Source organism: Amblyomma americanum, chromosome 11 (assembly GCF_052857255.1).
Source record: "Amblyomma americanum isolate KBUSLIRL-KWMA chromosome 11, ASM5285725v1, whole genome shotgun sequence".
Classification (NCBI taxonomy): Eukaryota; Metazoa; Arthropoda; class Arachnida; order Ixodida; family Ixodidae; genus Amblyomma; species Amblyomma americanum.
Window position 1 is genome coordinate 108,880,941 of NC_135507.1, and position 27,491 is coordinate 108,908,431.

General features: G+C 44.2%; 1 protein-coding gene across 1 annotated transcript; it reads left to right on the plus strand.

Moving 5' to 3' along the window:
- Positions 1-1,269: 1,269 nt before the first annotated feature.
- LOC144109846 (uncharacterized) lies at positions 1,270-9,402 on the plus strand. Its single transcript, XM_077642626.1, has 4 exons — positions 1,270-1,401; positions 3,313-5,058; positions 7,780-8,203; positions 9,053-9,402. Exons 1-4 carry the CDS (start codon positions 1,270-1,272, stop codon positions 9,400-9,402), a joined length of 2,652 nt encoding a protein of 883 aa, XP_077498752.1.
- The last annotated feature ends 18,089 nt before the right edge of the window (positions 9,403-27,491 follow it).

A 27,491-nucleotide genomic window follows, 5' to 3' on the forward strand; every position in this document is an offset into this window, starting at 1 on the left:
CGCTTCAAAACTTTTTAGCAAAACGTTCATTTGGGCGAGTTGGTAGATATTCATGATTTGAACAGCGCGAACTACAAGGGACAAGAAAAGAAGGGAAACAGGACAAGCGCTGACTCGCAACTAAAAGGTTTATTCAATGAAACCTTCTTATATGAAGAAACAATCAAAGGGAAAAAATAACAAAAAACTAAAAACCATGAAACGCAACATTCGTCAGGTGCTCCCGAGATAATTCATCTCCCTATCGCAAAGGAACACAGAAGGTTTGCTGACGCACTTAAGTTGATCCCCTGCGATGTGAAAAGCCTCGACAACTTCTCGTGTCGTCTGATCACTGTGGGTGTATAGCACACGGGTTTGATTGAATAATGCAGTGCATTTTTTCTTTTTCTTTTTCATGACTCTACATTCTAGACAATGTTTGACCAAATGCGAAAGGTCATCACCATTGTTTAAGTTGTTCCTATGCTCTTGTAGGCGCTTGTTAAGGCAACGCCCTGTCTGACCAATGTAACGCGCTCCACAGGAAAGGGGTACACTGTATACGACACATGTTTTACAGGCCACAAATTTATCCCTGTGCGCAACGCCACATCCTTCTTTTTTCTCCTTGGTCTCTTTCTTTCTTTCAATGGCAGGGCATATCTGTTTGAGCTTGACGGGGGCTGTAAGGAACACGCCAACTTTGTACCTACTTGCTACGTTCTTTAGTCCGTGGGAGACGCGGTGAACATATGGCAAAACGGCAAATTTCTTCTTTTCAGGCTGGACGTCTGTCGTAAGCGGAGTGGCCAGACGCTTTAATGACTGAATTAAACGAGAACACGCCCCTGCTATCATCTGGTCTTGATATCCAGCAAACTTAACCCTAGACAACTGGGTCTGGAAGCTATCTTGAATGGTGTGATGACAGGACTTGGTCAAAGCACTTCGCAAGCAGGAACTGATAATGCTATTTTTTACCAATTTGGAATGACCGGAGTGAGAATTAAGAAGTGTCTTTGACGACCTCGGGTTATACTTCCAGCAAACATGGTTCTGCTCGAAATGCAGCCGCACGTCTAAAAACTGCAGTTCGTCGTTAACTGGTGCCTCAAACGTGAACTGTAACCCCGACCCACACTCCCTGAACACTTTTAGAATGTCAACCATTCGAGCCGGAAAACGCCCACGTTCTACAAAAATAAGATAGTCATCGACATATCTGACAGTCTTGAGATGTAGGCCAGACAGGTTCTTTTCCAGATCCCTGTCAACGTACAACAGAAAATGTCTCTTAAGACAAGGGCGACGCTGGACCCGATGAAGAACTTCGAGTTGTCTCCGCTGAAAGAGGCCAAGGTCAAGGAGCAAGGCGTCTCCCTTCTGAACACTCTCGGCCTCGAACGCTTGGCCAAGCAGGTTGGGCAGTGCAAGAAATTGCACCTGGACATATTTTTCACCGCGAAGACGCATAAAGTTGATGTACCCTTCAGAGCGATTGTATCGGAAAGGAGCACATGGCAACACCACGTGTCAAAATTTTTGCAACGGCATCTTTCGTCCTTGGATGCATTCGACCATCTCAAGATCCCCAACTCCGACGCCCTCGTTTCCTTCTTGAAGGAGAACAACCCGAGTGCCTGTGCAGCCTTCAGTATCGATGTCACAGACCTGTATTATAGCCTTCCACATGACTGCCTGTTAAAGCGTGTGAAAAGGTATATTACAGATGATAATGACGAAATGGCGTTCGTAACACGATGCGGGATGTCTGTGGAAAACTTCCTTGAATTGGTACGGTTTTATTTGCATTCCACTTTCATAGGATGGCAAGGCAAGCTATTTGCGCAGAAATCAGGAGTGTACATCGGGTCCAGCGTCGCCCCTGTCTTAAGTGACATTTTTCTGTTGTACGTTGACAGGGATCTGGAAAAGAACCTGTCTGGCCTACATCTCAAGACTGTCAGATATGTCGATGACTATCTTATTTTTGTAGAACGTGGGCGTTTTCCGGCTCGAATGGTTGACATTCTGAAAGTGTTCAGGGAGTGTGGGTCGCGGTTACAGTTCACGTTTGAGGCACCAGTTAACGACGAACTGCAGTTTTTAGACGTGCGGCTGCATTTCGAGCAGAACCATGTTTGCTGGAAGTATAACCCGAGGTCGTCAAAGACACTTCTTAATTCTCACTCCGGTCATTCCAAATTGGTAAAAAATAGCATTATCAGTTCCTGCTTGCGAAGTGCTTTGACCAAGTCCTGTCATCACACCATTCAAGATAGCTTCCAGACCCAGTTGTCTAGGGTTAAGTTTGCTGGATATCAAGACCAGATGATAGCAGGGGCGTGTTCTCGTTTAATTCAGTCATTAAAGCGTCTGGCCACTCCGCTTACGACAGACGTCCAGCCTGAAAAGAAGAAATTTGCCGTTTTGCCATATGTTCACCGCGTCTCCCACGGACTAAAGAACGTAGCAAGTAGGTACAAAGTTGGCGTGTTCCTTACAGCCCCCGTCAAGCTCAAACAGATATGCCCTGCCATTGAAAGAAAGAAAGAGACCAAGGAGAAAAAAGAAGGATGTGGCGTTGCGCACAGGGATAAGTTTGTGGCCTGTAAAACATGTGTCGTATACAGTGTACCCCTTTCCTGTGGAGCGCGTTACATTGGTCAGACAGGGCGTTGCCTTAACAAGCGCCTACAAGAGCATAGGAACAACTTAAACAATGGTGATGACCTTTCGCATTTGGTCAAACATTGTCTAGAATGTAGAGTCATGAAAAAGAAAAAGAAAAAATGCACTGCATTATTCAATCAAACCCGTGTGCTATACACCCACAGTGATCAGACGACACGAGAAGTTGTCGAGGCTTTTCACATCGCAGGGGATCAACTTAAGTGCGTCAGCAAACCTTCTGTGTTCCTTTGCGATAGGGAGATGAATTATCTCGGGAGCACCTGACGAATGTTGCGTTTCATGGTTTTTAGTTTTTTGTTATTTTTTCCCTTTGATTGTTTCTTCATATAAGAAGGTTTCATTGAATAAACCTTTTAGTTGCGAGTCAGCGCTTGTCCTGTTTCCCTTCTTTTCTTGTCCCTTGTAGTTCGCGCTGTTCAAATCATGAATATCTACCAACTCGCTCAAATGAACGTTTTGCTAAACCATATTTCTTATGCAACGGGCTCTTTTCACTGTCCTAACATTTCCTTCTACAACCCCGCGTTGCTCGCGCCGCTCATAGCCATTTGTGTATGCCAAGCAAGGAAGGCATCGTGGTATGCGAGACTCGGCTCAACACCTCCAGAACTCGTGGTTACCTTTGGGTTCCTTCAGCCGTCCTCAGGACACAGCCGAAGGTTGTGCCGCATCCTGGCCTCGGAGTCGTGGAGACAAGTCCGTCACTTCAAGGACTGTCTGATTGTTTCCTGCGGGCGCACCTACGGTAGTCAGCGCATGGGCCGTGCCTACCGTGGTTGGTGTGCCACATCTGATCGTCTCACCGAGTTCCTCTGGAACAATGTTCGTCCTCGACTACCGACCAAGAATAAGAAGAGCGGCTTACAAGAAGGCAAGGTTTTCTCTTTTGTTGACCAACAGATTCCCGAGAGCATCAGCAGCGTACTCAAGCTAGGCCCGAAGCATGCCTTTGAACCCACACTAGACAAGGCGGAAAAGCTCACCCTATCAAGGTCAATAGCCAAAAAGGTGGAAGAAAATGATAGGCCCCGTTGCATTACAGAGTGCGTCGAAGTCCTAGAGCGCACCATGACAAAAGCAGCCAAACGCAATCCAGTCGGCACCATAGCGAAGTGGATGTGTTCAAAGGACCTAAGGGTCCTGTTGTCTGACAAGGAAGGCTGTTTTACCATCTTTTCTGAAAGCCAATTCCAAGAAAAAGCCCTGGCCGCGGTCATGAAGAACTTCGAGTTGTCTCCGCTGAAAGAGGCCAAGGTCAAGGAGCAAGGCGTCTCCCTTCTGAACACTCTCGGCCTCGAACGCTTGGCCAAGCAGGTTGGGCAGTGCAAGAAATTGCACCTGGACATATTTTTCACCGCGAAGACGCATAAAGTTGATGTACCCTTCAGAGCGATTGTATCGGAAAGGAGCACATGGCAACACCACGTGTCAAAATTTTTTCAACGGCATCTTTCGTCCTTGGATGCATTCGACCCTCTCAAGATCCCCAACTCCGACGCCCTCGTTTCCTTCTTGAAGGAGAACAACCCGAGTGCCTGTGCAGCCTTCAGTATCGATGTCACAGACCTGTATTATAGCCTTCCACATGACTGCCTGTTAAAGCGTGTGAAAAGGTATATTACAGATGATAATGACGAAATGGCGTTCGTAACACGATGCGGGATGTCTGTGGAAAACTTCCTTGAATTGGTACGGTTTTATTTGCATTCCACTTTCATAGGATGGCAAGGCAAGCTATTTGCGCAGAAATCAGGAGTGTGCATCGGGTCCAGCGTCGCCCCTGTCTTAAGTGACATTTTTCTGTTGTACGTTGACAGGGATCTGGAAAAGAACCTGTCTGGCCTACATCTCAAGACTGTCAGATATGTCGATGACTATCTTATTTTTGTAGAACGTGGGCGTTTTCCGGCTCGAATGGTTGACATTCTAAAAGTGTTCAGGGAGTGTGGGTCGGGGTTACAGTTCACGTTTGAGGCACCAGTTAACGACGAACTGCAGTTTTTAGACGTGCGGCTGCATTTCGAGCAGAACCATGTTTGCTGGAAGTATAACCCGAGGTCGTCAAAGACACTTCTTAATTCTCACTCCGGTCATTCCAAATTGGTAAAAAATAGCATTATCAGTTCCTGCTTGCGAAGTGCTTTGACCAAGTCCTGTCATCACACCATTCAAGATAGCTTCCAGACCCAGTTGTCTAGGGTTAAGTTTGCTGGATATCAAGACCAGATGATAGCAGGGGCGTGTTCTCGTTTAATTCAGTCATTAAAGCGTCTGGCCACTCCGCTTACGACAGACGTCCAGCCTGAAAAGAAGAAATTTGCCGTTTTGCCATATGTTCACCGCGTCTCCCACGGACTAAAGAACGTAGCAAGTAGGTACAAAGTTGGCGTGTTCCTTACAGCCCCCGTCAAGCTCAAACAGATATGCCCTGCCATTGAAAGAAAGAAAGAGACCAAGGAGAAAATGAAGGATGTGGCGTTGCGCACAGGGATAAGTTTGTGGCCTGTAAAACATGTGTCGTATACAGTGTACCCCTTTCCTGTGGAGCGCGTTACATTGGTCAGACAGGGCGTTGCCTTAACAAGCGCCTACAAGAGCATAGGAACAACTTAAACAATGGTGATGACCTTTCGCATTTGGTCAAACATTGTCTAGAATGTAAAGTCATGAAAAAGAAAAAGAAAAAATGCACTGCATTATTCAATCAAACCCGTGTGCTATACACCCACAGTGATCAGACGACACGAGAAGTTGTCGAGGCTTTTCACATCGCAGGGGATCAACTTAAGTGCGTCAGCAAACCTTCTGTGTTCCTTTGCGATAGGGAGATGAATTATCTCGGGAGCACCTGACTAATGTTGCGTTTCATGGTTTTTAGTTTTTTGTTATTTTTTCCCTTTGATTGTTTCTTCATATAAGAAGGTTTCATTGAATAAACCTTTTAGTTACGAGTCAGCGCTTGTCCTGTTTCCCTTCTTTTCTTGTCCCTTGTAGTTCGCGCTGTTCAAATCATCAAAACTTTTTCTCTCAGAACTGCGCGAAACGCATGTATTCGTGCCTAATACAACGAGACAAGCCGTTTTAGAACGAAACGAGCAAGATCTGAACGCATCGGTTTTAGTGTTCGTGTGATACGCGTCAAACTTTTTCATCTCATAACTGCGCGAAAAGCATGTATTCGTGGTTAATACAACGAGACAAGCCGTTTAAGAGCGAAACAAGCTAGATCTGAACGCATCGGTTTTACAAGTGTTCGTGTTATACGCGTCAAAGCGTTTTCTCTCAGAACTGCACGAAAAGCATGTATTCGTGCTTAATACAATGAGAGAAGCAGTTCTAGAACGAAACGAGCTAGATCTGAACACATCGGTTTTACAAGTGTTCGTGGGATACGCGTCCAATATTTTTCTCTCCGATCTGCGCGAAAAGCATGTATTCGTGCTTATTACAACAAGAGAAGCTGTTTTAGAGCGAAACGAGCTAGATGTGCACACATCGGTTTTACAAGTGTTCGTGTGATACGCGTCAAAAATTTTTCTCTCAGAACTGCGCGAAACGCATGTATTCGTGCCTAATACAACGAGACAAGCCGTTTTAGAACGAAACGAGCTAGATCTGAACGCATCGGTTTTAGTGTTCGTGTCATACGCGTCAAACTTTTTCATCTCATAACTGCGCGAAAAGCATGTATTCGTGGTTAATACAACGAGACAAGCCGTTTAAGAGCGAAACAAGCTAGAACTGAACGCATCGGTTTTACAAGTGTTCGTGTGATACACGTCAAACCTTTTTCTCTCAGTACTGCGCGAAAAGCATGTATTCGTGCTTAATACAACGAGACAAGCTGTTTTAGGCCGAAACGAGCGAAATCTGAACACATCGGTTTTAGGTGTCCGTGTGATACGCGTCAAAACTTTTTCTCTCATAACTGCGCGAAAAGCATGTATTCGTGCCTAATACAACGCGACAAGCTGTTTTAGCCCGAAATCAGCTAAATCTGAATACATTGGTTTTACAAGTGTAAACGGACGTTCTGGCGGTCTAGTTGGTTCATGATGAACAGAAAGGGTATAAACTGCACGAACAAGACGGGACGAGAGGCACACAAATCGACAGACAAGTGTCCGTGTGATACGCGTCAAAATTTTTTCTCTCATAACTGCACGAAAAGCATGTATTCGTGCTTAATACAACGAGACAACCTTATTTAGATCGAAACGAGCTTGATCTGAACACATCGGTTTTACAAGTGTCCGTGTGATACGCGTCAAAACTTTTTCTCTCATAACTGCGCGAAAAGCATGTATTCGTGCTTAATACAACGACAAGCTGTTTTAGAGCGAAACCAGCTAGATCTGAACACACCGGTTTTACAAATGTCCGTGTGATACGCTTCAAAACTTTTTCTCTCAGAACTGCGCGAAACGCATGTATTCGTGCCTAATACAACGAGACAAGCCGTTTTAGAACGAAACGAGCTAGATCTGAACGCATCGGTTTTAGACGCATGAAGTTGATGTACCCTTCAGAGCGATTGTATCGGAAAGGAGCACATGGCAACACCACGTGTCAAAATTTTTGCAACGGCATCTTTCGTCCTTGGATGCATTCGACCATCTCAAGATCCCCAACTCCGACGCCCTCGTTTCCTTCTTGAAGGAGAACAACCCGAGTGCCTGTGCAGCCTTCAGTATCGATGTCACAGACCTGTATTATAGCCTTCCACATGACTGCCTGTTAAAGCGTGTGAAAAGGTATATTACAGATGATAATGACGAAATGGCGTTCGTAACACGATGCGGGATGTCTGTGGAAAACTTCCTTGAATTGGTACGGTTTTATTTGCATTCCACTTTCATAGGATGGCAAGGCAAGCTATTTGCGCAGAAATCAGGAGTGTACATCGGGTCCAGCGTCGCCCCTGTCTTAAGTGACATTTTTCTGTTGTACGTTGACAGGGATCTGGAAAAGAACCTGTCTGGCCTACATCTCAAGACTGTCAGATATGTCGATGACTATCTTATTTTTGTAGAACGTGGGCGTTTTCCGGCTCGAATGGTTGACATTCTGAAAGTGTTCAGGGAGTGTGGGTCGCGGTTACAGTTCACGTTTGAGGCACCAGTTAACGACGAACTGCAGTTTTTAGACGTGCGGCTGCATTTCGAGCAGAACCATGTTTGCTGGAAGTATAACCCGAGGTCGTCAAAGACACTTCTTAATTCTCACTCCGGTCATTCCAAATTGGTAAAAAATAGCATTATCAGTTCCTGCTTGCGAAGTGCTTTGACCAAGTCCTGTCATCACACCATTCAAGATAGCTTCCAGACCCAGTTGTCTAGGGTTAAGTTTGCTGGATATCAAGACCAGATGATAGCAGGGGCGTGTTCTCGTTTAATTCAGTCATTAAAGCGTCTGGCCACTCCGCTTACGACAGACGTCCAGCCTGAAAAGAAGAAATTTGCCGTTTTGCCATATGTTCACCGCGTCTCCCACGGACTAAAGAACGTAGCAAGTAGGTACAAAGTTGGCGTGTTCCTTACAGCCCCCGTCAAGCTCAAACAGATATGCCCTGCCATTGAAAGAAAGAAAGAGACCAAGGAGAAAAAAGAAGGATGTGGCGTTGCGCACAGGGATAAGTTTGTGGCCTGTAAAACATGTGTTGTATACAGTGTACCCCTTTCCTGTGAAGCGCGTTACATTGGTCAGACAGGGCGTTGCCTTAACAAGCGCCTACAAGAGCATAGGAACAACTTAAACAATGGTGATGACCTTTCGCATTTGGTCAAACATTGTCTAGAATGTAGAGTCATGAAAAAGAAAAAGAAAAAATGCACTGCATTATTCAATCAAACCCGTGTGCTATACACCCACAGTGATCAGACGACACGAGAAGTTGTCGAGGCTTTTCACATCGCAGGGGATCAACTTAAGTGCGTCAGCAAACCTTCTGTGTTCCTTTGCGATAGGGAGATGAATTATCTCGGGAGCACCTGACGAATGTTGCGTTTCATGGTTTTTAGTTTTTTGTTATTTTTTCTCTTTGATTGTTTCTTCATATAAGAAGGTTTCATTGAATAAACCTTTTAGTTGCGAGTCAGCGCTTGTCCTGTTTCCCTTCTTTTCTTGTCCCTTGTAGTTCGCGCTGTTCAAATCATGAATATCTACCAACTCGCTCAAATGAACGTTTTGCTAAACCATATTTCTTATGCAACGGGCTCTTTTCACTGTCCTAACATTTCCTTCTACAACCCCGCGTTGCTCGCGCCGCTCATAGCCATTTGTGTATGCCAAGCAAGGAAGGCATCGTGGTATGCGAGACTCGGCTCAACACCTCCAGAACTCGTGGTTACCTTTGGGTTCCTTCAGCCGTCCTCAGGACACAGCCGAAGGTTGTGCCGCATCCTGGCCTCGGAGTCGTGGAGACAAGTCCGTCACTTCAAGGACTGTCTGATTGTTTCCTGCGGGCGCACCTACGGTAGTCAGCGCATGGGCCGTGCCTACCGTGGTTGGTGTGCCACATCTGATCGTCTCACCGAGTTCCTCTGGAACAATGTTCGTCCTCGACTACCGACCAAGAATAAGAAGAGCGGCTTACAAGAAGGCAAGGTTTTCTCTTTTGTTGACCAACAGATTCCCGAGAGCATCAGCAGCGTACTCAAGCTAGGCCCGAAGCATGCCTTTGAACCCACACTAGACAAGGCGGAAAAGCTCACCCTATCAAGGTGAATAGCGAAAAAGGTGGAAGAAAATGATAGGCCCCGTTGCATTACAGAGTGCGTCGAAGTCCTAGAGCGCACCATGACAAAAGCAGCCAAACGCAATCCAGTCGGCACCATAGCGAAGTGGATGTGTTCAAAGGACCTAAGGGTCTTGTTGTCTGACAAGGAAGGCTGTTTTACCATCTTTTCTGAAAGCCAATTCCAAGAAAAAGCCCTGGCCGCGGTCATGAAGAACTTCGAGTTGTCTCCGCTGAAAGATGCCAAGGTCAAGGAGCAAGGCGTCTCCCTTCTGAACACTCTCGGCCTCGAACGCTTGGCCAAGCAGGTTGGGCAGTGCAAGAAATTGCACCTGGACATATTTTTCACCGCGAAGACGCATAAAGTTGATGTACCCTTCAGAGCGATTGTATCGGAAAGGAGCACATGGCAACACCACGTGTCAAAATTTTTTCAACGGCATCTTTCGTCCTTGGATGCATTCGACCCTCTCAAGATCCCCAACTCCGACGCCCTCGTTTCCTTCTTGAAGGAGAACAACCCGAGTGCCTGTGCAGCCTTCAGTATCGATGTCACAGACCTGTATTATAGCCTTCCACATGACTGCCTGTTAAAGCGTGTGAAAAGGTATATTACAGATGATAATGACGAAATGGCGTTCGTAACACGATGCGGTATGTCTGTGGAAAACTTCCTTGAATTGGTACGGTTTTATTTGCATTCCACTTTCATAGGATGGCAAGGCAAGCTATTTGCGCAGAAATCAGGAGTGTGCATCGGGTTCAGCGTCGCCCCTGTCTTAAGTGACATTTTTCTGTTGTACGTTGACAGGGATCTGGAAAAGAACCTGTCTGGCCTACATCTCAAGACTGTCAGATATGTCGATGACTATCTTATTTTTGTAGAACGTGGGCGTTTTCCGGCTCGAATGGTTGACATTCTAAAAGTGTTCAGGGAGTGTGGGTCGGGGTTACAGTTCACGTTTGAGGCACCAGTTAACGACGAACTGCAGTTTTTAGACGTGCGGCTGCATTTCGAGCAGAACCATGTTTGCTGGAAGTATAACCCGAGGTCGTCAAAGACACTTCTTAATTCTCACTCCGGTCATTCCAAATTGGTAAAAAATAGCATTATCAGTTCTTGCTTGCGAAGTGCTTTGACCAAGTCCTGTCATCACACCATTCAAGATAGCTTCCAGACCCAGTTGTCTAGGGTTAAGTTTGCTGGATATCAAGACCAGATGATAGCAGGGGCGTGTTCTCGTTTAATTCAGTCATTAAAGCGTCTGGCCACTCCGCTTACGACAGACGTCCAGCCTGAAAAGAAGAAATTTGCCGTTTTGCCATATGTTCACCGCGTCTCCCACGGACTAAAGAACGTAGCAAGTAGGTACAAAGTTGGCGTGTTCCTTACAGCCCCCGTCAAGCTCAAACAGATATGCCCTGCCATTGAAAGAAAGAAAGAGACCAAGGAGAAAAAAGAAGGATGTGGCGTTGCGCACAGGGATAAGTTTGTGGCCTGTAAAACATGTGTCGTATACAGTGTACCCCTTTCCTGTGGAGCGCGTTACATTGGTCAGACAGGGCGTTGCCTTAACAAGCGCCTACAAGAGCATAGGAACAAGTTAAACAATGGTGATGACCTTTCGCATTTGGTCAAACATTGTCTAGAATGTAGAGTCATGAAAAAGAAAAAGAAAAAATGCACTGCATTATTCAATCAAACCCGTGTGCTATACACCCACAGTGATCAGACGACACAAGCAGTTGTCGAGGCTTTTCACATCGCAGGGGATCAACTTAAGTGCGTCAGCAAACCTTCTGTGTTCCTTTGCGATAGGGAGATGAATTATCTCGGGAGCACCTGACTAATGTTGCGTTTCATGGTTTTTAGTTTTTTGTTATTTTTTCCCTTTGATTGTTTCTTCATATAAGAAGGTTTCATTGAATAAACCTTTTAGTTACGAGTCAGCGCTTGTCCTGTTTCCCTTCTTTTCTTGTCCCTTGTAGTTCGCGCTGTTCAAATCATCAAAACTTTTTCTCTCAGAACTGCGCGAAACGCATGTATTCGTGCCTAATACAACGAGACAAGCCGTTTTAGAACGAAACGAGCAAGATCTGAACGCATCGGTTTTAGTGTTCGTGTGATACGCGTCAAACTTTTTCATCTCATAACTGCGCGAAAAGCATGTATTCGTGGTTAATACAACGAGACAAGCCGTTTAAGAGCGAAACAAGCTAGATCTGAACGCATCGGTTTTACAAGTGTTCGTGTTATACGCGTCAAAGCGTTTTCTCTCAGAACTGCACGAAAAGCATGTATTCGTGCTTAATACAATGAGAGAAGCAGTTTTAGAACGAAACGAGCTAGATCTGAACACATCGGTTTTACAAGTGTTCGTGGGATACGCGTCCAATATTTTTCTCTCCGATCTGCGCGAAAAGCATGTATTCGTGCTTATTACAACAAGAGAAGCTGTTTTAGAGCGAAACGAGCTAGATGTGCACACATCGGTTTTACAAGTGTTCGTGTGATACGCGTCAAAAATTTTTCTCTCAGAACTGCGCGAAACGCATGTATTCCTGCCTATACAACGAGACAAGCCGTTTTAGAACGAAACGAGCTAGATCTGAACGCATCGGTTTTAGTGTTCGTGTGATACGCGTCAAACTTTTTCATCTCATAACTGCGCGAAAAGCATGTATTCGTGGTTAATACAACGAGACAAGCCGTTTAAGAGCGAAACAAGCTAGAACTGAACGCATCGGTTTTACAAGTGTTCGTGTGATACACGTCAAACCTTTTTCTCTCAGTACTGCGCGAAAAGCATGTATTCGTGCTTAATACAACGAGACAAGCTGTTTTAGGCCGAAACGAGCGAAATCTGAACACATCGGTTTTAGGTGTCCGTGTAATACGCGTCAAAACTTTTTCTCTCATAACTGCGCGAAAAGCATGTATTCGTGCCTAATACAACGCGACAAGCTGTTTTAGCCCGAAACCAGCTAAATCTGGATACATTGGTTTTACAAGTGTAAACGGACGTTCTGGCGGTCTAGTTGGTTCATGATGAACAGAAAGGGTATAAACTGCGCGAACAAGACGGGACGAGAGGCACACAAATCGACAGACAAGTGTCCGTGTGATACGCGTCAAAATTTTTTCTCTCATAACTGCACGAAAAGCATGTATTCGTGCTTAATACAACGAGACAACCTTATTTAGATCGAAACGAGCTTGATCTGAACACATCGGTTTTACAAGTGTCCGTGTGATACGCGTCAAAACTTTTTCTCTCATAACTGCGCGAAAAGCATGTATTCGTGCTTAATACAACGACAAGCTGTTTTAGAGCGAAACCAGCTAGATCTGAACACACCGGTTTTACAAATGTCCGTGTGATACGCTTCAAAACTTTTTCTCTCAGAACTGCGCGAAACGCATGTATTCGTGCCTAATACAACGAGACAAGCCGTTTTAGAACGAAACGAGCTAGATCTGAACGCATCGGTTTTAGTGTTCGTGTGATAGGCGTCAAAATTTTTTATCTCATAACTGCGCGAGAAGCAAATATTCGTGGTTAATACGAGACAAGCCGTTTAAGAGCAAAACAAGCTAGATCTGAACGCATCGGTTTTAAAATGTTCGTGTTATACGCGTCAAAGCGTTTTCTCTCAGAACTGCACGAAAAGCATGTATTCGTGCTTAATACAATGAGAGAATCAGTTTTAGAACGAAACGAGCTAGATCTAAACACATCGGTTTTACAAGTGTTCCTGTGATACGCGTCCAATATTTTTCTCTCAGATCTGCGCGAAAAGCATGTATTCGTGCTTATTACAACGAGAGAAGCTGTATTAGAGCGAAACGAGCTAGATGTGAACACATCGGTTTTACAAGTGTTCGTGTGATACGCGTCAAAAATTTTTCTCTCATAACTGCGCGAAAAGCATGTATTCGTGCTTAATACAAAGAGAAGCTGTTTTAGAGCGAAACGAGCTAGATCTGAACACATCGGTTTTACAAGTGTCTTTGTGATACGCGTCAAAACGTTTCTCTCATAACTGCGCGAAAAGCATGTATTCGTGCTTAATACAACGAGACAACTTTATTTAGACCGAAACGAGCTAGATCTGAACACATCGGTTTTACAAGTGTCCGTAAGATACGCGTCAAAACTTTTTCTCTCAGTACAGCGCGAAAAGCATGTATTCGTGCTTAATACAACGAGACAAGCTGTTTTAGACAGAAACGGGCTAAATCTGAACACATCGGTTTTACAAGTGTCCGTGTGATACGCGTCAAAACCTTTTCTCTCATAACTGCACTTAAAGCATGTATTCGTGATTAATACGAGAAGCAGTTTTAGAACGAAACGAGCTAGATCTGAACACATCGGTTTTACAAGTGTTCGTGGGATACGCGTCCAATATTTTTCTCTCCGATCTGCGCGAAAAGCATGTATTCGTGCTTATTACAACGAGAGAAGCTGTTTTAGAGCGAAACGAGCTAGATGTGAACACATCGGTTTTACAAGTGTTCGTGTGATACGCGTCAAAAATTTTTCTCTCAGAACTGCGCGAAACGCATGTATTCGTGCCTATACAACGAGACAAGCCGTTTTAGAACGAAACGAGCTAGATCTGAACGCATCGGTTTTAGTGTTCGTGTGATACGCGTCAAACTTTTTCATCTCATAACTGCGCGAAAAGCATGTATTCGTGGTTAATACAACGAGACAAGCCGTTTAAGAGCGAAACAAGCTAGATCTGAACGCATCGGTTTTACAAGTGTTCGTGTGATACACGTCAAACCTTTTTCTCTCAGTACTGCGCGAAAAGCATGTATTCGTGCTTAATACAACGAGACAAGCTGTTTTAGGCCGAAACGAGCGAAATCTGAACACATCGGTTTTAGGTGTCCGTGTGATACGCGTCAAAACTTTTTCTCTCATAACTGCGCGAAAAGCATGTATTCGTGCCTAATACAACGCGATAAGCTGTTTTAGCCCGAAACCAGCTAAATCTGAATACATTGGTTTTACAAGTGTAAACGGACGTTCTGGCGGTCTAGTTGGTTCATGATGAACAGAAAGGGTATAAACTGCGCGAACAAGACGGGACGAGAGGCACACAAATCGACAGACAAGTGTCCGTGTGATACGCGTCAAAAATTTTTTTCTCTCATAACTGCGCGAAAACCATGTAATCGTGCCTAATACCACGAGAAGCTGTTTTAGAGCGAAACGAGCTAGATCTGAACACACCGGTTTTACAAATGTCCGTGTGATACGCTTCAAAACTTTTTCTCTGAGAACTGCGCGAAACGCATGTATTCGTGCCTAATACAACGAGACAAGCCGTTTTAGAACGAAACGAGCTAGATCTGAACGCATCGGTTTTAGTGTTCGTGTGATAGGCGTCAAACTTTTACATCTCATAACTGCGCGAGAAGCAAATATTCGTGGTTAATACGAGACAAGCCGTTTAAGAGGAAAACAAGCTAGATCTGGACGCATCGGTTTTACAAATGTTCGTGTTATACGCGTCAAAGCGTTTTCTCTCAGAACTGCACGAAAAGCATGTATTCGTGCTTAATACAATGAGAGAAGCAGTTTTAGAACGAAACGAGCTGGATCTGAACACATCGGTTTTACAAGTGTTCATGTGATACGCGTCCAATATTTTTCTCTCAGATCTGCGCGAAAAGCATGTATTCGTGCTTATTACAACGAGAGAAGCTGTATTAGAGCGAAACGAGCTAGATGTGAACACATCGGTTTTACAAGTGTTCGTGTGATACGCGTCAAACCTTTTTCTCTCAGTACTGCGCGAAAAGCATGTATTCGTGCTTAATACAACGAGACAAGCTGTTTTAGGCCGAAACGAGCGAAATCTGAACACATCGGTTTTAGGTGTCCGTGTGATACGCGTCAAAACTTTTTCTCTCATAACTGCGCGAAAAGCATGTATTCGTGCTTAATACAACGCGACAAGCTGTTTTAGCCCGAAACCAGCTAAATCTGAATACATTGGTTTTACAAGTGTAAACGGACGTTCTGGCGGTCTAGTTGGTTCATGATGAACAGAAAGGGTATAAACTGCGCGAACAAGACGGGACGAGAGGCACGCAAATCGACAGACAAGTGTCCGTGTGATACGCGTCAAAAATTTTTTTCTCTCATAACTGCGCGAAAACCATGTAATCGTGCCTAATACCACGAGAAGCTGTTTTAGAGCGAGCGAGCTAGATCTGAACACATCGGTTTTACAAGTCTCTGTGTGATACGCGTCAAAATTTTTTCTCTCATAACTGCACGAAAAGCATGTATTCGTGCTTAATACAACGAGACAACCTTATTTAGATCGAAACGAGCTTGATCTGAACACATCGGTTTTACAAGTGTCCGTGTGATACGCTTCAAAACTTTTTCTCTCAGAACTGCGCGAAACGCATGTATTCGTGCCTAATACAACGAGACAAGCCGTTTTAGAACAAAACGAGCTAGATCTGAACGCATCGGTTTTAGTGTTCGTGTGATAGGCGTCAAAAGTTTTCATCTCATAACTGCGCGAGAAGCAAATATTCGTGGTTAATACGAGACAAGCCGTTTAAGAGCAAAACAAGCTAGATCTGAACGCATCGGTTTTACAAATGTTCGTGTTATACGCGTCAAAGCGTTTTCTCTCAGAACTGCACGAAAAGCATGTATTCGTGCTTAGTACAATGAGAGAAGCAGTTTTAGAACGAAACGAGCTAGATCTGAACACATCGGTTTTACAAGTGTTCATGTGATACGCGTCCAATATTTTTCTCTCAGATCTGCGCGAAAAGCATGTATTCGTGCTTATTACAACGAGAGAAGCTGTATTAGAGCGAAACGAGCTAGATGTGAACACATCGGTTTTACAAGTGTTCGTGTGATACGCGTCAAAAATTTTTCTCTCATAACTGCGCGAAAAGCATGTATTCGTGCTTAATACAAAGAGAAGCTGTTTTAGAGCGAAACGAGCTAGATCTGAACACATCGGTTTTAGGTGTCCGTGTGATACGCGTCAAAACTTTTTCTCTCATAACTGCGCGAAAAGCATGTATTCGTGCCTAATACAACGCGACAAGCTGTTTTAGCCCGAAACCAGCTAAATCTGGATACATTGGTTTTACAAGTGTAAACGGACGTTCTGGCGGTCTAGTTGGTTCATGATGAACAGAAAGGGTATAAACTGCGCGAACAAGACGGGACGAGAGGCACACAAATCGACAGACAAGTGTCCGTGTGATACGCGTCAAAATTTTTTCTCTCATAACTGCACGAAAAGCATGTATTCGTGCTTAATACAACGAGACAACCTTATTTAGATCGAAACGAGCTTGATCTGAACACATCGGTTTTACAAGTGTCCGTGTGATACGCGTCAAAACTTTTTCTCTCATAACTGCGCGAAAAGCATGTATTCGTGCTTAATACAACGACAAGCTGTTTTAGAGCGAAACCAGCTAGATCTGAACACACCGGTTTTACAAATGTCCGTGTGATACGCTTCAAAACTTTTTCTCTCAGAACTGCGCGAAACGCATGTATTCGTGCTTAATACAATGAGAGAAGCAGTTTTAGAACGAAACGAGCTAGATCTGAACACATCGGTTTTACAAGTGTTCCTGTGATACGCGTCCAATATTTTTCTCTCAGATCTGCGCGAAAAGCATGTATTCGTGCTTATTACAACGAGAGAAGCTGTATTAGAGCGAAACGAGCTAGATGTGAACACATCGGTTTTACAAGTGTTCGTGTGATACGCGTCAAAAATTTTTCTCTCATAACTGCGCGAAAAGCATGTATTCGTGCTTAATACAAAGAGAAGCTGTTTTAGAGCGAAACGAGCTAGATCTGAACACATCGGTTTTACAAGTGTCTGTGTGATACGCGTCAAAACGTTTCTCTCATAACTGCGCGAAAAGCATGTATTCGTGCTTAATACAACGAGACAACTTTATTTAGACCGAAACGAGCTAGATCTGAACACATCGGTTTTACAAGTGTCCGTAAGATACGCGTCAAAACTTTTTCTCTCAGTACAGCGCGAAAAGCATGTATTCGTGCTTAATACAACGAGACAAGCTGTTTTAGACAGAAACGGGCTAAATCTGAACACATCGGTTTTACAAGTGTCCGTGTGATACGCGTCAAAACCTTTTCTCTCATAACTGCACTTAAAGCATGTATTCGTGATTAATACGAGAAGCAGTTTTAGAACGAAACGAGCTAGATCTGAACACATCGGTTTTACAAGTGTTCGTGGGATACGCGTCCAATATTTTTCTCTCCGATCTGCGCGAAAAGCATGTATTCGTGCTTATTACAACGAGAGAAGCTGTTTTAGAGCGAAACGAGCTAGATGTGAACACATCGGTTTTACAAGTGTTCGTGTGATACGCGTCAAAAATTTTTCTCTCAGAACTGCGCGAAACGCATGTATTCGTGCCTATACAACGAGACAAGCCGTTTTAGAACGAAACGAGCTAGATCTGAACGCATCGGTTTTAGTGTTCGTGTGATACGCGTCAAACTTTTTCATCTCATAACTGCGCGAAAAGCATGTATTCGTGGTTAATACAACGAGACAAGCCGTTTAAGAGCGAAACAAGCTAGATCTGAACGCATCGGTTTTACAAGTGTTCGTGTGATACACGTCAAACCTTTTTCTCTCAGTACTGCGCGAAAAGCATGTATTCGTGCTTAATACAACGAGACAAGCTGTTTTAGGCCGAAACGAGCGAAATCTGAACACATCGGTTTTAGGTGTCCGTGTGATACGCGTCAAAACTTTTTCTCTCATAACTGCGCGAAAAGCATGTATTCGTGCCTAATACAACGCGATAAGCTGTTTTAGCCCGAAACCAGCTAAATCTGAATACATTGGTTTTACAAGTGTAAACGGACGTTCTGGCGGTCTAGTTGGTTCATGATGAACAGAAAGGGTATAAACTGCGCGAACAAGACGGGACGAGAGGCACACAAATCGACAGACAAGTGTCCGTGTGATACGCGTCAAAAATTTTTTTCTCTCATAACTGCGCGAAAACCATGTAATCGTGCCTAATACCACGAGAAGCTGTTTTAGAGCGAAACGAGCTAGATCTGAACACACCGGTTTTACAAATGTCCGTGTGATACGCTTCAAAACTTTTTCTCTGAGAACTGCGCGAAACGCATGTATTCGTGCCTAATACAACGAGACAAGCCGTTTTAGAACGAAACGAGCTAGATCTGAACGCATCGGTTTTAGTGTTCGTGTGATAGGCGTCAAAATTTTACATCTCATAACTGCGCGAGAAGCAAATATTCGTGGTTAATACGAGACAAGCCGTTTAAGAGGAAAACAAGCTAGATCTGGACGCATCGGTTTTACAAATGTTCGTGTTATACGCGTCAAAGCGTTTTCTCTCAGAACTGCACGAAAAGCATGTATTCGTGCTTAATACAATGAGAGAAGCAGTTTTAGAACGAAACGAGCTGGATCTGAACACATCGGTTTTACAAGTGTTCATGTGATACGCGTCCAATATTTTTCTCTCAGATCTGCGCGAAAAGCATGTATTCGTGCTTATTACAACGAGAGAAGCTGTATTAGAGCGAAACGAGCTAGATGTGAACACATCGGTTTTACAAGTGTTCGTGTGATACGCGTCAAACCTTTTTCTCTCAGTACTGCGCGAAAAGCATGTATTCGTGCTTAATACAACGAGACAAGCTGTTTTAGGCCGAAACGAGCGAAATCTGAACACATCGGTTTTAGGTGTCCGTGTGATACGCGTCAAAACTTTTTCTCTCATAACTGCGCGAAAAGCATGTATTCGTGCTTAATACAACGCGACAAGCTGTTTTAGCCCGAAACCAGCTAAATCTGAATACATTGGTTTTACAAGTGTAAACGGACGTTCTGGCGGTCTAGTTGGTTCATGATGAACAGAAAGGGTATAAACTGCGCGAACAAGACGGGACGAGAGGCACGCAAATCGACAGACAAGTGTCCGTGTGATACGCGTCAAAAATTTTTTTCTCTCATAACTGCGCGAAAACCATGTAATCGTGCCTAATACCACGAGAAGCTGTTTTAGAGCGAGCGAGCTAGATCTGAACACATCGGTTTTACAAGTCTCTGTGTGATACGCGTCAAAATTTTTTCTCTCATAACTGCACGAAAAGCATGTATTCGTGCTTAATACAACGAGACAACCTTATTTAGATCGAAACGAGCTTGATCTGAGCACATCGGTTTTACAAGTGTCCGTGTGATACGCTTCAAAACTTTTTCAGAACTGCGCGAAACGCATGTATTCGTGCCTAATACAACGAGACAAGCCGTTTTAGAACAAAACGAGCTAGATCTGAACGCATCGGTTTTAGTGTTCGTGTGATAGGCGTCAAAATTTTTCATCTCATAACTGCGCGAGAAGCAAATATTCGTGGTTAATACGAGACAAGCCGTTTAAGAGCAAAACAAGCTAGATCTGAACGCATCGGTTTTACAAATGTTCGTGTTATACGCGTCAAAGCGTTTTCTCTCAGAACTGCACGAAAAGCATGTATTCGTGCTTAATACAATGAGAGAAGCAGTTTTAGAACGAAACGAGCTAGATCTGAACACATCGGTTTTACAAGTGTTCATGTGATACGCGTCCAATATTTTTCTCTCAGATCTGCGCGAAAAGCATGTATTCGTGCTTATTACAACGAGAGAAGCTGTATTAGAGCGAAACGAGCTAGATGTGAACACATCGGTTTTACAAGTGTTCGTGTGATACGCGTCAAAAATTTTTCTCTCATAACTGCGCGAAAAGCATGTATTCGTGCTTAATACAAAGAGAAGCTGTTTTAGAGCGAAACGAGCTAGATCTGAACACATCGGTTTTACAAGTGTCTGTGTGATACGCGTCAAAACGTTTCTCTCATAACTGCGCGAAAAGCATGTATTCGTGCTTAATACAACGAGACAACTTTATTTAGACCGAAACGAGCTAGATCTGAACACATCGGTTTTACAAGTGTCCGTAAGATACGCGTCAAAACTTTTTCTCTCAGTACAGCGCGAAAAGCATGTATTCGTGCTTAATACAACGAGACAAGCTGTTTTAGACAGAAACGGGCTAAATCTGAACACATCGGTTTTACAAGTGTCCGTGTGATACGCGTCAAAACCTTTTCTCTCAAAACTGCACTTAAAGCATGTATTCGTGATAAATACGAGAAGCTGTTTTAGAGCGAAACGAGCTAGATCTGAATACATCGGTTTCACAAGTGTTCGTGTGATACGCGTCAAAAATTTCTCTCTCATAACTGCGCGAAAAGCATGTATTCGTGATTAATACAAGAAGCTGTTTTAGAGCGAAACGAGCTAGATCTGAACACATCGGTTTTACAAGTCTCTGTGTGATACGCGTCAAAATTTATTCCCTCATAACTGCACGAAAAGCATGTATTCGTGCTTAATACAACGAGACAACCTTATTTAGACCGAAACGAGCTTGATCTGAACACATCGGTTTTACAAGTGTCCGTGTGATACGCGTCAAAACTTTTACTCTCAGTAATGCGCGAAAAGCATGTATTCGTGCTTAATACAACGAGACAAGCTGTTTTAGACAGAAACGAGCTAAATCTGAACACATCGGTTTTACAAGTGTCCTGTGATACGCGTCAAAAATTTCTCTCTCATAACTGCGCGAAAACATGTATTCGTGATTAATACAAGAAGCTGTTTTAGAGCGAAACGAGCTAGATCTGAACACATCGGTTTTACAAGTCTCTGTGTGATACGCGTCAAATATTATTCCCTCATAACTGCACGAAAAGCATGTATTCGTGATTATTACAACGAGAAGCTGTTTTAGAGCGAAACGAGCTAGATCTGAACACACCGGTTTTACAAATGTCCGTGTGACACGCTTCAAAACTTTTTCTCTCAGAACTGCGCGAAACGCATGTATTCGTGCCTAATACAACGAGACAAGCCGTTTTAGAACGAAACGAGCTAGATCTGAACGCATCGGTTTTAGTGTTCGTGTGATAGGCGTCTAAATTTTACATCTCATAACTGCGCGAGAAGCAAATATTCGTGGTTAATACGAGACAAGCCGTTTAAGAGGAAAACAAGCTAGATCTGAACGCATCGGTTTTACAAATGTTCGTGTTATACGCGTCAAAGCGTTTTCTCTCAGAACTGCACGAAAAGCATGTATTCGTGCTTAATACAATAAGAGAAGCAGTTTTAGAACGAAACGAGCTGGATCTGAACACATCGGTTTTACAAGTGTTCATGTGATACGCGTCCAATATTTTTCTCTCAGATCTGCGCGAAAAGCATGTATTCGTGCTTATTACAACGAGAGAAGCTGTATTAGAGCGAAACGAGCTAGATGTGAACACATCGGTTTTACAAGTGTTCGTGTGATACGCGTCAAAAATGTTTCTCTCATAACTGCGCGAAAAGCATGTATTCGTGCTTAATACAAAGAGAAGCTGTTTTAGAGCGAAACGAGCTAGATCTGAACACATCGGTTTTACACGTGTCTGTGTGATACGCGTCAAAAATTTTTCTTTCATAACTGCGCGAAAAGCATGTATTCGTGCTTAATACAACGAGACAACCTTATTTAGACCGAAACGAGCTAGATCTGAACACATCGGTTTTACAAGTGTCCGTAAGATACGCGTCAAAACATTTTCTCTCAGTACTGCGCGAAAAGCATGTATTCATGCTTAATACAACGAGACAAGCTGTTTTAGACAGAAACGGGCTAAATCTGAACACATCGGTTTTACAAGTGTCCGTGTGATACGCGTCAAAACTTTTTCTCTCATAACTGCACTTAAAGCATGTATTCGTGATTAATACGAGAAGCTGTTTTAGAGCGAAACGAGCTAGATCTGAACACATCGGTTTTACAAATGTCCGTGTGATACGCTTTAAAACTTTTTCTCTCATAACTGCGCGAAAAGCATGTATTCGTGGTTAATACAACGAGACAAGTCGTTTAAGAGCGAAACAAGCTAGATCTGAACGCATCGGTTTTACAAGTGTTCGTGTTATACGCGTCAAAGCGTTTTCTCTCAGAACTGCGCGAAAAGCATGTATTCGTGCTTAATACAACGACAAGCTGTTTTAGAGCGAAACCAGCTAGATCTGAACACACCGGTTTTACAAATGTCCGTGTGATACGCTTCAAAACTTTTTCTCTCAGAACTGCGCGAAACGCATGTATTCGTGCCTAATACAACGAGACAAGCCGTTTTAGAACGAAACGAGCTAGATCTGAACGCATCGGTTTTAGACGCATAAAGTTGATGTACCCTTCAGAGCGATTGTATCGGAAAGGAGCACATGGCAACACCACGTGTCAAAATTTTTGCAACGGCATCTTTCGTCCTTGGATGCATTCGACCATCTCAAGATCCCCAACTCCGACGCCCTCGTTTCCTTCTTGAAGGAGAACAACCCGAGTGCCTGTGCAGCCTTCAGTATCGATGTCACAGACCTGTATTATAGCCTTCCACATGACTGCCTGTTAAAGCGTGTGAAAAGGTATATTACAGATGATAATGACGAAATGGCGTTCGTAACACGATGCGGGATGTCTGTGGAAAACTTCCTTGAATTGGTACGGTTTTATTTGCATTCCACTTTCATAGGATGGCAAGGCAAGCTATTTGCGCAGAAATCAGGAGTGTACATCAGGTCCAGCGTCGCCCCTGTCTTAAGTGACATTTTTCTGTTGTACGTTGACAGGGATCTGGAAAAGAACCTGTCTGGCCTACATCTCAAGACTGTCAGATATGTCGATGACTATCTTATTTTTGTAGAACGTGGGCGTTTTCCGGCTCGAATGGTTGACATTCTGAAAGTGTTCAGGGAGTGTGGGTCGGGGTTACAGTTCACGTTTGAGGCACCAGTTAACGACGAACTGCAGTTTTTAGACGTGCGGCTGCATTTCGAGCAGAACCATGTTTGCTGGAAGTATAACCCGAGGTCGTCAAAGACACTTCCTAATTCTCACTCCGGTCATTCCAAATTGGTAAAAAATAGCATTATCAGTTCCTGCTTGCGAAGTGCTTTGACCAAGTCCTGTCATCACACCATTCAAGATAGCTTCCAGACCCAGTTGTCTAGGGTTAAGTTTGCTGGATATCAAGACCAGATGATAGCAGGGGCGTGTTCTCGTTTAATTCAGTCATTAAAGCGTCTGGCCACTCCGCTTACGACAGACGTCCAGCCTGAAAAGAAGAAATTTGCCGTTTTGCCATATGTTCACCGCGTCTCCCACGGACTAAAGAACGTAGCAAGTAGGTACAAAGTTGGCGTGTTCCTTACAGCCCCCGTCAAGCTCAAACAGATATGCCCTGCCATTGAAAGAAAGAAAGAGACCAAGGAGAAAAAAGAAGGATGTGGCGTTGCGCACAGGGATAAGTTTGTGGCCTGTAAAACATGTGTCGTATACAGTGTACCCCTTTCCTGTGGAGCGCGTTACATTGGTCAGACAGGGCGTTGCCTTAACAAGCGCCTACAAGAGCATAGGAACAACTTAAACAATGGTGATGACCTTTCGCATTTGGTCAAACATTGTCTAGAATGTAGAGTCATGAAAAAGAAAAAGAAAAAATGCACTGCATTATTCAATCAAACCCGTGTGCTATACACCCACAGTGATCAGACGACACGAGAAGTTGTCGAGGCTTTTCACATCGCAGGGGATCAACTTAAGTGCGTCAGCAAACCTTCTGTGTTCCTTTGCGATAGGGAGATGAATTATCTCGGGAGCACCTGACGAATGTTGCGTTTCATGGTTTTTAGTTTTTTGTTATTTTTTCCCTTTGATTGTTTCTTCATATAAGAAGGTTTCATTGAATAAACCTTTTAGTTGCGAGTCAGCGCTTGTCCTGTTTCCCTTCTTTTCTTGTCCCTTGTAGTTCGCGCTGTTCAAATCATGAATATCTACCAACTCGCTCAAATGAACGTTTTGCTAAACCATATTTCTTATGCAACGGGCTCTTTTCACTGTCCTAACATTTCCTTCTACAACCCCGCGTTGCTCGCGCCGCTCATAGCCATTTGTGTATGCCAAGCAAGGAAGGCATCGTGGTATGCGAGACTCGGCTCAACACCTCCAGAACTCGTGGTTACCTTTGGGTTCCTTCAGCCGTCCTCAGGACACAGCCGAAGGTTGTGCCGCATCCTGGCCTCGGAGTCGTGGAGACAAGTCCGTCACTTCAAGGACTGTCTGATTGTTTCCTGCGGGCGCACCTACGGTAGTCAGCGCATGGGCCGTGCCTACCGTGGTTGGTGTGCCACATCTGATCGTCTCACCGAGTTCCTCTGGAACAATGTTCGTCCTCGACTACCGACCAAGAATAAGAAGAGCGGCTTACAAGAAGGCAAGGTTTTCTCTTTTGTTGACCAACAGATTCCCGAGAGCATCAGCAGCGTACTCAAGCTAGGCCCGAAGCATGCCTTTGAACCCACACTAGACAAGGCGGAAAAGCTCACCCTATCAAGGTCAATAGCCAAAAAGGTGGAAGAAAATGATAGGCCCCGTTGCATTACAGAGTGCGTCGAAGTCCTAGAGCGCACCATGACAAAAGCAGCCAAACGCAGCCAAACGCAATCCAGTCGGCACCATAGCGAAGTGGATGTGTTCAAAGGACCTAAGGGTCCTGTTGTCTGACAAGGAAGGCTGTTTTACCATCTTTTCTGAAAGCCAATTCCAAGAAAAAGCCCTGGCCGCGGTCATGAAGAACTTCGAGTTGTCTCCGCTGAAAGAGGCCAAGGTCAAGGAGCAAGGCGTCTCCCTTCTGAACACTCTCGGCCTCGAACGCTTGGCCAAGCAGGTTGGGCAGTGCAAGAAATTGCACCTGGACATATTTTTCACCGCGAAGACGCATAAAGTTGATGTACCCTTCAGAGCGATTGTATCGGAAAGGAGCACATGGCAACACCACGTGTCAAAATTTTTTCAACGGCATCTTTCGTCCTTGGATGCATTCGACCCTCTCAAGATCCCCAACTCCGACGCCCTCGTTTCCTTCTTGAAGGAGAACAACCCGAGTGCCTGTGCAGCCTTCAGTATCGATGTCACAGACCTGTATTATAGCCTTCCACATGACTGCCTGTTAAAGCGTGTGAAAAGGTATATTACAGATGATAATGACGAAATGGCGTTCGTAACACGATGCGGGATGTCTGTGGAAAACTTCCTTGAATTGGTACGGTTTTATTTGCATTCCACTTTCATAGGATGGCAAGGCAAGCTATTTGCGCAGAAATCAGGAGTGTGCATCGGGTTCAGCGTCGCCCCTGTCTTAAGTGACATTTTTCTGTTGTACGTTGACAGGGATCTGGAAAAGAACCTGTCTGGCCTACATCTCAAGACTGTCAGATATGTCGATGACTATCTTATTTTTGTAGAACGTGGGCGTTTTCCGGCTCGAATGGTTGACATTCTAAAAGTGTTCAGGGAGTGTGGGTCGGGGTTACAGTTCACGTTTGAGGCACCAGTTAACGACGAACTGCAGTTTTTAGACGTGCGGCTGCATTTCGAGCAGAACCATGTTTGCTGGAAGTATAACCCGAGGTCGTCAAAGACACTTCTTAATTCTCACTCCGGTCATTCCAAATTGGTAAAAAATAGCATTATCAGTTCTTGCTTGCGAAGTGCTTTGACCAAGTCCTGTCATCACACCATTCAAGATAGCTTCCAGACCCAGTTGTCTAGGGTTAAGTTTGCTGGATATCAAGACCAGATGATAGCAGGGGCGTGTTCTCGTTTAATTCAGTCATTAAAGCGTCTGGCCACTCCGCTTACGACAGACGTCCAGCCTGAAAAGAAGAAATTTGCCGTTTTGCCATATGTTCACCGCGTCTCCCACGGACTAAAGAACGTAGCAAGTAGGTACAAAGTTGGCGTGTTCCTTACAGCCCCCGTCAAGCTCAAACAGATATGCCCTGCCATTGAAAGAAAGAAAGAGACCAAGGAGAAAAAAGAAGGATGTGGCGTTGCGCACAGGGATAAGTTTGTGGCCTGTAAAACATGTGTCGTATACAGTGTACCCCTTTCCTGTGGAGCGCGTTACATTGGTCAGACAGGGCGTTGCCTTAACAAGCGCCTACAAGAGCATAGGAACAACTTAAACAATGGTGATGACCTTTCGCATTTGGTCAAACATTGTCTAGAATGTAGAGTCATGAAAAAGAAAAAGAAAAAATGCACTGCATTATTCAATCAAACCCGTGTGCTATACACCCACAGTGATCAGACGACACGAGAAGTTGACGAGGCTTTTCACATCGCAGGGGATCAACTTAAGTGCGTCAGCAAACCTTCTGTGTTCCTTTGCGATAGGGAGATGAATTATCTCGGGAGCACCTGACTAATGTTGCGTTTCATGGTTTTTAGTTTTTTGTTATTTTTTCCCTTTGATTGTTTCTTCATATAAGAAGGTTTCATTGAATAAACCTTTTAGTTACGAGTCAGCGCTTGTCCTGTTTCCCTTCTTTTCTTGTCCCTTGTAGTTCGCGCTGTTCAAATCATCAAAACTTTTTCTCTCAGAACTGCGCGAAACGCATGTATTCGTGCCTAATACAACGAGACAAGCCGTTTTAGAACGAAACGAGCAAGATCTGAACGCATCGGTTTTAGTGTTCGTGTGATACGCGTCAAACTTTTTCATCTCATAACTGCGCGAAAAGCATGTATTCGTGGTTAATACAACAAGACAAGCCGTTTAAGAGCGAAACAAGCTAGATCTGAACGCATCGGTTTTACAAGTGTTCGTGTTATACGCGTCAAAGCGTTTTCTCTCAGAACTGCACGAAAAGCATGTATTCGTGCTTAATACAATGAGAGAAGCAGTTTTAGAACGAAACGAGCTAGATCTGAACACATCGGTTTTACAAGTGTTCGTGGGATACGCGTCCAATATTTTTCTCTCCGATCTGCGCGAAAAGCATGTATTCGTGCTTATTACAACAAGAGAAGCTGTTTTAGAGCGAAACGAGCTAGATGTGCACACATCGGTTTTACAAGTGTTCGTGTGATACGCGTCAA